This window comes from Dermochelys coriacea, chromosome 20 (genome assembly GCF_009764565.3).
Source record: "Dermochelys coriacea isolate rDerCor1 chromosome 20, rDerCor1.pri.v4, whole genome shotgun sequence".
In the NCBI taxonomy this organism is placed as follows: Eukaryota; Metazoa; Chordata; order Testudines; family Dermochelyidae; genus Dermochelys; species Dermochelys coriacea.
Window position 1 is genome coordinate 6222764 of NC_050087.2, and position 12854 is coordinate 6235617.

The 12854-nt window shown below is 43.9% G+C and overlaps 1 protein-coding gene across 4 annotated transcripts in view; it reads left to right on the plus strand.

Annotated features, from left to right (window-relative positions):
• The window catches only part of VDR (vitamin D receptor), a 149996-nt gene extending 138445 nt beyond the window's left edge, over positions 1-11551 (plus strand). For 3 of the 4 annotated variants that reach the window (XM_043506677.1, XM_038378093.2, XM_038378091.2), the window contains 3 exons: positions 2522-2673; positions 4256-4372; positions 5358-7778. In XM_043506677.1, the coding sequence (XP_043362612.1) occupies positions 2522-2673; positions 4256-4372; positions 5358-5617 (529 nt within the window). In that variant the 3' untranslated portion in view covers positions 5618-7778. Of the gene's footprint in view, positions 1-2521; positions 2674-4255; positions 4373-5357 lie in introns of all 4 variants that reach the window. The other variant, XM_038378090.2, reaches the window with a different exon arrangement.
• The last annotated feature ends 1303 nt before the right edge of the window (positions 11552-12854 follow it).

Genomic DNA, 12854 nt, shown 5'->3' on the forward strand with positions numbered 1-12854 from the left:
TTGGACTAGATGACCTCCTGAGGTCTCTTCCAACCCTAATCTTCTATGATTCTATTATTCTAAGTCAGTGCTAGAAGCAGGATTAGAACACAGATGTGACAGTCTGTATCCTTATATTCACCCCTTTTACAAGACTATGATAAATTATGCACAAAATATGCCTTGTGAGGTGTCATTTGAAAACTCATAATTTGCTGCTCATTATTGTCCTGGTGTGGCAACATTGTATGTAAAAGGTTCTACTGTATGATATTACTGAGACATGTTCCAAAGTCTGAAAAGCAGCCAAAATCCAATTCCTCAGAGACAAAAGGCAAACTGACACTTCAGCCAGCTGTCAGTGAAATCAAATAGACTATAATCTGGATAAGTGGCCATTCTGTGGCAGGAAAAAGGGTGTAAGGGAGAAATTTACATCTTGGGACCAGTACTGTTCAAGATATTCATAAATGATCTGGGAAAAGGGGTAAACAGGTGGCAAATTTGCAGATGGTACAAAACTACTCAAGATCGTTAAGTCCAAAGCAGATTGCAAAGAGTTACAAAGGGATCTCACAAAACTTGGTGACTGGGCAACAAAATGGCAGATTGCATTTATCAACATTGAATTTCAAGTAATGCACATTGCAAAATATAATCCGAAGGATACATATAAAATGGTAAGTTTAAATTAGCTGTTACCACTCAAGAAAGAGATCCTGGAGTCATTGTGGATAGTTCTCTGCAAAAAAAAATCCACCCAGTGTGTAGAGACAATCAAAATAGCTAACAAAATGTTGGGAATAATTAGGAAAATATTATATTGCCTCTATGTAAATCCATGGTACACTCTCATCTTGAATACTGCATGCAGATCTGGTTGCCCCAGCTCAAAAAGATCAATTCATGGAGGATTGGGCCATCAATGGCTCTTAGCCAGGATGGGCAGGAATGGTGTCCCTAGCCTCAATTTACCAGAAGCTGGGAATGGGTGACAGGGGATGGATCACTTGATGATTACTTGTTCTGTTCATTCCCCTGAAGCACCTGGCATTGGCCACTGTTGAAGACAGGATACTGGGCTAGATGGACCTTTGGTCTGACCCAGTATGGCTGTTATGTTCTTGGCAAAGAAACAGCTGGAGGTTCTGGTCCCCACAGATTTTGTCTCCTGAATCCCAGCTGGAGATGATTCTCAAAGAAGAAGAAAAAGTGTAAGAATGGGGAACAAACACTCCAAGTTACTCCTCCTTTACTCTCTGCCCATGGCATCAACACCTGAAGGATAAGGAAAGTAACACAGAACTAGGGGAGGGGTCCTGGCTGACAGAAATCCAGCCTGTAAGACTACTGAAGCAAGTGGTGAGAGAGACCTTTGCTTTGAATTCATTTAGCTTAAATTAATATTCTTTGCATTTTACCTTTTTATTTTCTTGTAGCCACTTCTGACTTTTATGCCTCATTACTTGTAATCATTTAGGTTTTATCTAAACCAGTGTGTTTGGATTGAGATACCATTTGTGATAACAGGATTGGTGCATATCATTTTCTATTTAAAAAATGACTATCTTTATATAAGGTTGTATTGTCCAGTAGAGAGCTGGGCAGTATGAGACTCACATTTCTGGGGGCAAATCTGGGACTGGGAATTTGCTGGTGTTGCTCGGCAGTGTAATTCAGAAGCGGCTTGCTGTAGCACTCACCGTATACCTGGAAGTGATGTACATGCTGAAGGCTGTGTGTGAGCAGACCAGGAGTGGTTGCTCTCACAGCAAAGTAGTGTAAAAGGCACTCCAGGTTGGAGAGTTGAGGGGACACAGCTGTTCAGTAGTCCCAGTTGTACCCTGGGGAATGTCACAACAGGATTCCTGACTGCTACAGTCCACACTCTCTCCACTAGGCTACAATGCTTTCTAGGTTAATCATAGGACAAATTCTGTTTGAGACCTAGGCATGCTTGTTGTCAGAACTAGTGCATTATCAAGGAAATAAGTCTATTTAATCAGGGACTGCCTTTTGGTTCTGCGTCTGTATTGCTCCTAGCACAATGCACTCCTGGTCTGTGACACAAATAAAGATGGTAAAAGATGGTACTCTGGTGTCGTCATTTCTGTTAGAAACACAGGGAAATACCAGCTTTTCAAATAGGAATGACAATAGGGGAAGTTGTTGTTGTTTTTCAAGATTCTAAGGGGATATTGCAAGTGAGAGAGATTAATTCCAAGTTACAAAAAAAGCTATACAGGTCACTTTTCCCAACTCTAACTCCCGTAAGCATTTCATCCTGGGTGAACTGCTGTATCTTTTTACTGCAGTTTCAGTTCATTTAATTTCCAAACAAGCCACCAGAGGGAATTTTGGGCTTTATTCTACTTCTGTATTTCTGTAGTACAAAAAGGCTGCTTTTGGTGGTGAGCCAGAAGACATTACCTGTATGGCTGGCATTTGGTTGCAGGTCCATTGCCAATCTAACTGGAGGGTTGGTGTTAGATTTACTTGAAGTCTCACTGATTATTGTCTCCCCCTCCCTTCCAATGTTCAGGGATCTGACAGCGGAGGACCAGATTGCCTTACTGAAGTCCAGCGCCATTGAAATCATTATGCTTCGTTCAAACCAGTCGTTTTCTTTGGAGGATATGGCATGGTCATGTGGAGGCAATGAATTCAAGTACCAAATCAATGATGTTACCCAAGGTAGATTATCTCTGGCTACCCCTGTAACCAAAGTACGGCATGGGTCCATGGCAGCTTTGTTGCTTGTTGAAGGTTAATAAATTTGTCTGGGTCTGATTTCCCCAACCTTAACATAGATTTTTGCATTTAATATAATTTAATACCACTTTGGGGATGCAAATTGAGATCCACACCAATTCAAGGATGCAAAGTTAAGGTGGTGATAGCTGGGATTGGGTACTGACATGTAATTCATTCCTGAGCAGAGCCCCAGCTTACATTCCACTTGAGCCCCATGGGGCATGTACATTTAACAGCCTAACTAGTCATCTGAAAATAATACCGATTAGAACAGTGGTGGGCAACCTGCGGCCCATAGGCCGCATGCAGCCCATCAGGGTAATCCGCTGGCGGGCCACCAGACAGTTTGTTTACATTTGCATGGCTGCCCACAGCTCCCAGTAGCTATGGTTTGCTGTTCCCAGCCAATGGGAGCTGTGGAAAGTGGCATGGGCCAGGGGGGCAAAACCAAAGCCCAAAGTCTTCAGCCCCAGGGAAAGGTCCTCTAACCTGAACCCTGCCGCCCAGGGCTGAAGCCGTTGGGCTTTGGCACCAGGCCTCAACAAGTCTAAGCCAGCCCTGGCAACCCTATTAAAACTTAGTCGCAACCCACTTTGGGGTCCCGACCCACAGTTTGAGAACCGCTGGTCTAGAAGTACCTATGCAGAGAGAATATATCTGATAGAGGGATCCTTAGTCTATCCAATGAAGTCTTTGTCACACTGTCTGGAGTGGCTTACGGCTATGAGTGTCTGCCTCGGGACAGACACTCCAAACCAGTGGTATGTTCTATAATTAGCTTTCACCAAGCCAGTAACAAAAGTGAACTCCTGGATCACTATGCCAGTCTTACCATGGAGTCACAAACAGCCCCTCAGACTCTCCAGCCTATCTTGCCACTCAGGCAAACTGAACTTTGTGATAAAAAAATCTCTTAAACCAAAAATCACACCACATCAAGTTGCTCCCAGTCCCAAGAGACCAGTCACTTACCCCAGATCAATGTGGCCTTGAAATCTGAGCTTCCAGCAATGTAGTCCCTGCTGCTGTCATTTGTTTACCAAACTTGGGAGATTCCTGTTTCCAGAGCGGCTGGCTTAAAACAACCTGCTACTGTTAACAACAGTAAATGCTTGGAAATGATCTCTTTGCAAAAATCCTAAGGAAAGTTAAGCGAGTGTGAATGCAAATGTGACACTTGAATAAAATGAGTGTTTAGCACTGTTGTAAACTCCCACACTCTCCTTTTGCAGATCAACTAACTAGGAATAAGAGTGCTAGGCTTTCCAAGATCCTCAAGTGCCATTGATTCCTTCTCCTAGCTCCTAAAATTATTTGCTTTTAATGGGCATAGCATCAGCAGCATGCTAAGATGCTTTAAATGATATAAAGACAAGGTCCCTGCTCCAAAGTCTTACCATTTAGCAAGTCTCCGCAGGAGAGAGGCCCAGAAATAAGATATAGGGAGGGTTGTAGGTCTGGAATGAGGTGCATTGAGGTAGAAAGGACTGTTCTGGAGAATGTTCTGTGTTTTGTCTTTTAGCTGGTCACAGCCTAGAACTGCTAGAACCACTTGTGAAATTTCAGATTGGCTTAAAGAAGTTGAACCTTCACGAAGAGGAGCATGTGCTCCTGATGGGCATCTGCATCCTCTCCCCTGGTAAGAGAAACTTGGTGTCTGGCTGCATGTTCCATGCTCAGAGCCAATAATCTATGAGCTGCCTTCATCTGTACTGAGGAAGTGGGGCTGCCCCCCTCAGCCAGGGCCTACGAAGCTAACCACTAGCCATCTATAAGACCCTGATCCAAGCCCAGGGAAGGCACCGCAGCCCTCACAGCCACTGCCGAGCCAGGGAGCAAGAGACTTGGAATCAAACATGGGTTGCCAAGGTGCTGTATGTGGGCCTACACCTTAAAACCATTCGGAGACTGATGCCAGTGCAGAACAGTGACTCGCTTATTGAGTGGAGCATCTCGCTGGGCGTATGACACCAGTGCTCTTGGATCTTCACTGGCACCTGAGTTGGCTCCCCCTCTTGTAAAAGAGAGGGGGCAGCTGACAGGGCGATCCCTCCGAGGGATCTGTGATCCTGAAACTTGCTCTCCTCCTTGGTCTGAAATAGCACCCGATTTAGTGGCATGCTGCCAAAAACCTCTGTTTGGTTTTCCTAACTGAGGGAGGGGAAAGGAGTTTTCAGTGGGTGTCTGGCTGTTTGTTTCTGTTGAAATGATGATGTAATGCAGCTGTGTCTGACATGTGGCAGTAACAATCGGGCAGCTGGAGCCTGGCATAGGTGTACATCCTGAATCCTTTTAAATAAACAAGCGGCGATAGCAAGAAATCATGGAAATGTCGAGCTGGAAGGGGTCATCCCTGAGGGATAGCTGGGAGAGGGAGGGATAGCTCAGTGGTTTGAGCACTGGCCTGCTAAACCCAGGGTTGTGAGTTCAATCCTTGAGGGGGCCATTTAGGGATCTGGGGCAAAAATTGGAGATTGGTCCTGCTTTGAGCCAGGGGTTTGGATTAGATGACCTCCTGAGGTCCCTTCCAACCCTGATATTCAATGGATTATGCTTAGACCATCCTGACAGTACTAATCAGCTAAACCCTTCCCATGACCTAAATTGTTTGCTTTGATTTCTAGACCGCCCTGGCGTGCAGAACACTTCTTTAGTGGAGTCCCTCCAAGACCGCCTTTCCGAGGTCCTGCAGACTTACATTCTGTGCAAACACCCTCCCCCGGGCAACCGCTTACTCTATGCCAAGATGATCCAGAAGCTGGCAGACCTGCGGAGCCTGAATGAGGAGCATTCCAAACAGTACCGCTGCCTTTCCTTCAAGCCAGAGCACAGCATGCAGCTCACCCCGCTGGTCCTGGAGGTTTTTGGCAATGAAATCTCCTGACTTCAGATGCAGGACAGCGCACCGAGAAATAAAGGGATAAGTCAGCCTGGTGAGCGGGAGGGGTGTGACTCTTAACCAGGGTTTGTATATAGACCCAGTTTAGTTTCACACTACTGGAGAGGACTGCGTTTTCTGCACATCTTCAGTCACCTGGATTGGCTTGCTGCGGAGCGGCAGCCAACCCAGCTACGCTGCTTTTTTTCCCCAGCGAGTGGCTTTTCCACTTGCTTTCCTTCTGTAACCAGCTCACATATCCATTTATGGCTGTTTCAAGGCTGCTTCAGACCGAGGCCTTCTTGAAACCACCACTTTTTTGGCTTGTTTTACGAAGTAAAAACTGAAATGTCAGGCCACTAGTTGGGAGGAAACGACTGAGATTTCATGGGTGAGCATGGAATTCAGGACTTCAATGAACCCCTAATGCTGTCTGTGGAGAGAGAACAGTTCTCTAGTTACTCTTCCTATCCCTTCCCAAAGCCTGTTGCCCAAGTGCTGTTGGTGCACAGTTGCTGGTTCATTCCACCCCAGAGCCAACTGAATGATCCCAGCATATGCACCCACTGCCCCCAACACTGGCTGCAAAGTATAGAAATGTCTTAGTCTCAAAATAAATAGGAAAATGCACTTAGGGGAGGACAATTCCTGTATCTCTGAGAGAAATCTCCATTTGCCCACTGTGTAGAAGCTGAAGATCTCCAAAGCAATGGCACGTTGTGGTCTGTCCCCCTGTTAATATGACAGGAATGATGGGATATTTGTAAGGTTACTAGTCTCTCGGGTTGCTCTGAGAGGTGTAGCCAGACTGGAAGTGGTCTCTGCCAGTTTCACCCTTGATCTGTGATAGACTGAAGACTGTCTCTTGGGCTCCCAGGATGGATAGCTAAAAACACGAAAATCCATGCTAATCAACACGCTATACCATTTTTATTTCAATGTTGATGTTGCCAAGTGTCGAGGTGAGATCTCAGATAATCAGTTAGGAACAAAAGTTCCCTTTCAGCCTGTGGGATGGCCAGTGGGGTGGTTTCTGGTTTGGGGTCTGCTGAACAGTTATCAAATAGTGTCTGAACAGATTATTTGCCAAGCCTGTTAAATGTGCAACATCTTGGGATAACTCAGTAAGAATTAAGTGGGGAAGAATTAATCTCGCGTCTTCCTGCCCTGAAATGTTCTGATTGCAGCAAGATTTCAGTCTTTACGAGAGGAGTCCTGGTTTCTTAGAACTAAGGAAGGGGCAAAGCAGCCAATAAGCTGTGCATAGCATTGCATCACAGTCAATTAAGGCCTGAGATGAACCCAGTCTTTCATCCTGAGTTCTCCAGAGTTTTCCTGTGCTAGGCAGGAGTCCTGCTTTCAATGCACTACAGGACACAGACTCCATTGTGTCAGGGATCCCATTGTGCTAGGCACTGTGCAAACATACGAAATCATAGGGGCCAGTGATAGCATCCATTTTTGGAGAGAAGCATGTATCCACTACGGGGCCTCCAACAGTGGCAGGTCAAGCGCTATTAAGAGGGCAAGAAAAACTGTAGAAAAATCTGCCAGCCAAGGAAAACCAAACGAGAGCAAAGAGCAAGAGCAAAGAAAATCCCTCTAGTTCAGTCCCTTGTGTGTCAGTCATTGGGTGTACAGAGGATGTTTGGGGTCGGCTTCTGTTTTATGTACTATGAAAATTACTTTCCATCTGCTAATGTGCACCTTTAGCTGTCACCGCCGCCTTTGTAAACAAGTTGCTCGTTTTCCTAATGCTAAAGAATCAGAATTGGGCTTTGAAGCTCTGTGTTTGTGCTCCTCTGTCGGGTGGCTACCGCATGGCAATGGTGTTGCTTTCTCTGTCTCTTGCACTAATGTGGGAAGATTTGTGTTGCACTTTGGTTGACCCTCTACCGCTCTCAGGAAGTTGCCAGTGGCCTTTCGTGTTAAAACCATTTATCCCATATGCCAAAACTTCCAAGCAATTATTGTAGGAGCGTGCATTCCCCCAGCTTGTGAGATTTGGAATAAGAAGAAATGATTCTTTTAAAAAAAAAATTATTTCATAATTCTGGAAGGAACTCGGCCTGCAGTAACTCACTAACTGGTGACTTCAGAGAGCCGAGATTCCACAAATATATTCTTGGGAGTTATGTGAAATCAGGGTATTTCTCTTGTTTAAATTATGCTTTTTCTCTGATTCCTGTGTATTGACTTATGCCTGAAATGCCAATTGTCTCTGCTGTGCTCGCTGCCACAGCTCTGCAAGAGGGAGCCCTAAGTAATGATGTTTAATAAAATGACGTGATTAAATATAAATAGGAAAATCTCATTACTGAGTAAACTTTCCAGAAAGCTGAAGTTGAAACTGGCAGAGAGACCCGGCATGTCATCTGCTTTTTAGGCATCTCAGTACCTGAATGTCATTTAAAATGTGCATAATTCAAGTGCGTGTCTGCACAGCACAGGGGTATGAGGACAGGGAGAAGGGTATGCTGGGACACCACATTGTGAAATGGAGATGTTTAAGCTTCTATATAGAATCTTCAAAGGGAAACCAAAATAATTCCTCCCATCAGGGTAGAAAAAGGCTGTAGGAATGATAAGTATATCCCTGAAGATATTCTGGGAAATAAGAAATCCTGTGTCCCAGATGGGGGAGAGACTGCTTTGCTTGTATCTATGGTTGCAATCTCTCTTAGTCTGTACTCGCAAAAAGAAAAGAAGTACTTGTGGCACCTTAGAGACTTAAAAATTTATTTGAGCATAAGCTTTCGTGAGCTACAGCTCACTTCTCGAAAGCTTATGCTCAAATAAATTTGTTAGTCTCTACGCTTTCGATAAGTGAGCTGTAGCTCACGAAAGCTTATGCTCAAATAAATTTGTTAGTCTCTAAGGTGCCACATGTCCTCCTTTTCTTTTTGCGAATCTCTCTTGTGTCCTCTTGGTGTCGCTAGCACAGCAAGAATGAAAGCAGCTCCTTTGCAAGCGTTAAGTGCCTTGAGCTTATGTACAGCACAGTTATCTTTCCCCTGTCTGCATTCCTGAGTCTCGCCAATCTGAAATATCACTCACTCAGATCCAAGGAATTGATCTCCTCCTTGGTCTCTACACTTGTCTGAGAAGCCGTGGGAAGGCAGTTCCCCCTCGGAGAAAATCACTGTGTTCTTTAATACAGTTGTCATCTTTGCTTGAAATCAGTGCCTTAAATATAGATGTCTTGTTGCTGTATCAAATATATCTGTATGCTTGTGTAGTGGGTCTTTTAAACTCAGTTGATTTTCCCTTTGGTTGATTTCATGGTATGTGTGTAAACCACCCCACCCCCCCGTGTGTGTGTGTCCTGCAAACCGCCCAGTTCTGCTCCTCAGTCCAACCCCCCACCCCAACCCGCTGTCTCCTTGGGCCTGCTCACTCTGTGTGTCTGGAGAAAATCCAGCCCCCGTGAGGACTTGCTCTTTGCTGCCTCAACTCTGTTCTCTGCCTTGTCAAATGACTCTACTTCTCCTTCAGTGTGTCCTGCCTCAGCCCTGCTAGTTTTCTTCTAAGGCAAAATTCGCACTGTTCACTCTACATCCAGTTGTCCATTTTCTTCCTCCGCTTTCAAGCTTCTCCTTTAATCCTGTCTCTGACTCAGAGCTGGTTGGAAAACTGGAGGAAGGGGTGCTGAAGTTTTTGATTTTTTTTTTTTAAAAATTGTTTAAATTTCCCCATGGAAAATTTTGGCTCTTCCTCAAAAATCCAAAGAAGTGTTTGACCACAGAAGAGTTGAAATTTCCCCCAGGATGCAAACATGAAATTTCATGGTAAAAAAAAAACAATTTTCTTTGGAAAAACTGCTTCAGAAAACTCTCAACCAGCCATACCCTGATTCCAAGCCCCCTCCTCCTCCTCTCTGGCTTGCTCCTTCTGTGCCTATCCTTTTGGCAACCAAATGACATGGCAGTCTCCTGTTCTGGAGGGGGATAAAAACCTTTTCTTCACCAGCTACTGGACAGGATGGTGCCAGATGGGATGGAAGACTACTCAATATCCCGCTGCCAAGACAACTGCCCCTTTCACCAATTCCTTCACTGGCTTCCTCCCAAGTTCCTCATCTCCCCATTCAGATTTCTGCACAGCCCATGCTTAAATTTCCTGGGCTGTTTTGCCTTTAACCTCCCTATATGCACCCTCCAAGCTTCCCCTGGCCCTGCCATTCCATCTTTCCCTCGCTGTTGGCATTGTGCCTTGTTGCCATGACCAACCCACCCAATCAATGCTTTCCCCTCATCTCCTCAAAGCCAGTTGTGGGAAGTGTTCCAGCTGTAGATACCTCACCCTTCTTGGAGTTTACCCTGTATTGTACCCATTTGTGCCTTTAGACTGTCAGCTTATCAGGGCAGGGACTCTTGCTGTCACATTTGACCTATAGTACAGTACCATGCTTAACTAGAGCACTATAAAAGATTGGAGACCTCTGGGTGTACATATTTATTCCACTTGCTAAACTGTGAAGCAGGCATCATTAGAGAGAATCTTTGACTGATGGGAGCTTTCTTTCCATAAAGGAGCCTTTATCAAAGAGGGAGGCTTCCCAATACTATAGCACCACAGTGCTCTAGCAATCCTAACCCATCCTTAGGGAGAACCACAGTTCCTAAGGGGCATCCCGCACAAATGCTGCATAGAAGTTCCCTTCGGTTAGACTTGGAGTGGTTCTGTTTCAGTGTCTCTAATGCGGAAAGGGGAGCTGGGTGGAGAATGGAAGAAAAAAATCCTGACTATTACTTTGAAACTCCTCAGGTTTTCAAAACTGTTGAAGAATTAGGCTTTTGTAACTTTTCTTTTTTTCTAACCCAGAAAATGATATATGGAAGAATGTCCAATGTCTTGCTAAACATTCTCTGAATCTTTTTAATAACAAACTTTTTGACCTAATAAAACCCTCACTTTTGTTCCAAAAAAGTTTTTGGGGTTTTTTTGGGGTTTTGTTTTGTTTTTTTGGACTCTCTAATGAAAACTGTGCATTTTGAAAATGCACAAGCCCCCTTTGCGTTCTCCTTCTTCCAAAGCTCAATATACCCTACAACTTGCAAGTAATATAGAATGTCAGAGCTTAAATTTTAAAAAACAAATAAGCCTTGACCCTCATGACTGTGTTTTCAGCAGCTCCAGATGTATTTTACCCAAATAACTCCAGCTTTGCACCATCAGTCACCAGGGCATTGCTATGCCGGGAAAGGGCAGCTAATGCCCAAAGGGAGCATGCTGAATATCTCCCTTTGTGTCTTGCGGTTCTAGTCTGTTTGCCTGACCTCACCTTTTCTTTCCTAAAACCATTGCACACACCAGGGAAGAACCACCCCTGGGGAAAAATAGCACTAAAGTAAATGATTTACTGGAGAAACTGAACATATAGACAACCAGGTGATAATAGGGAGGTCTGATTTTTAATATCCTATAAATGGCTTAGTTAAAAGAAAATATTTCTTTACGGTGGTGGGGAGAAGTGGCGGTGGTGGTTGTTTTTAATATTGATCCTGTTAACAAAAACATAAGTTATAGATCTACAGAATGATTGCACCAAATTTTGTTGAGTAATTTAGTGTCAAAATGTAAATAACTATTTAATATAGTGGAAATGTTTTATTGTAAATTGGATTTTAAACAAAGTGTTTAAATCATTCAAAGCTGCTCTTTTGAACTGATAGAAGCATGACTTTTTTTTTTTCCATTTGTGCATGTAAACCAAGTGTGTACAGTACTTAGGTAAAATTTCTGAATGTGAAACACAGCTCTCTGTTTTGTTGCCTTGTGTAATACAGATTGTAAGGCAATGCACTTTATAAATAAAGATTTAAAAGAAATCTATTTTAATTATAGTGATGAAGAATAGAGGCAGCTGCTGTCTCTCTCTCTCTCTCTCCGCCCCCCCCCCCCCCCCCCCGGTATGCCTTGAGCTTTTCCTAATGGGCAGAAAAGAGTAGCTGGAATATATGTGTATTACTGTGAACCCAACTTCAAAGCTTTAATGCTATGACAAAGGAAGTTGGATGCTGTTTCATATTTGTACTATGCTGTTGCCTTATCAATAAAATGTATGATGTTGTGAAAAGCTCATTTCAGTGGGGCTGGTTTGAATCTTTATGGGACTTTTTAAGCAGACAGTGATTCAATGCTTTATACTTCTGGCCCTACTCCGACAACACTACAGACAGTGTCCTGCCACCTCTCACCACCAGTACAGCTAGGGGGAACTAGTCCTGGTCTCCACACAGAGTTGTATCAGTTTAACTAAAGGTGTAGGGTTTTTGATCCTTTAAAAGTGCAAAACCCTGTGTAGCTGTGCTCATTTGATTTCAAGCCTGGCTTATATAGCTCTAGTTTCAACTGATTCCTTACTTATTAAAGCTAAAGCCAGGGTTAAATTTGAGCATCCACACAAATTTAAATTGGTGCAACTTCTGTGCGATGACGAGGCCTTGCTCTCATAGCATGGTACCTAATTCTGCAAGCTGTCCAAGCACTTGCTGAGTAAAGTACACCATGAATAAAAGGAGTCAGAATGTAGCTAAATGGCTTTTACAGGGGTATGTAGCAAATTGGTCACAATGGCTATTTTGCTCAAACAGCAGAGAGTTGAATCGTCTTACTGCAAGTAATAGCTAGTTTTTCAGTTGCATTTCATGAGCTCTGATGTTGTTGCCCTCTTTTTTTCCCAAACTGATCAGCCAATCAAAATTTGGGGCCCTACAGCTGTTCCAGTTGGCAGTAGAAATTGATGGAGCTGGTATTTTCTCTGATGCAGTCTTGTTTATTTATAAGGAATGTGCAAACTCCAGTTGTCCTTGGTTCCTCCTGCATTCGGAACAAGGGGAGCAGTTTCTTAGCCTCTTTAGCCAACAGACCCAAAAACATGCGCTCTAGTTTTCTCCAGGGTGTCACTGTGCTCACCAGCTACTGCTTGGCTTTCTTGTTTTTTACCTCTGCGCCTCTTTCTATTTTGGTCTTTTCTCAGTTTGTGTGTGTTCTGCTTGCTTGCTCTCTCCCGTGCATACTCTTGCGCTTTCACACATACTCAGCAAAAGTCCTCTGCCCTCTTGGGTAGGTTCACAACCTTTTGTACCTCTTCCTAAAAAAACCAAATATGTAACATCTACTGTCTGACTCTCTCACTAAGGCCCTGATTAAATGGGACACAGTTGCAGGAATGGAATCTAATTTTGTAACTTCTGAGATCATAACCAGATCCTCTTCTGTTGTCAACACTTCAAAAAGG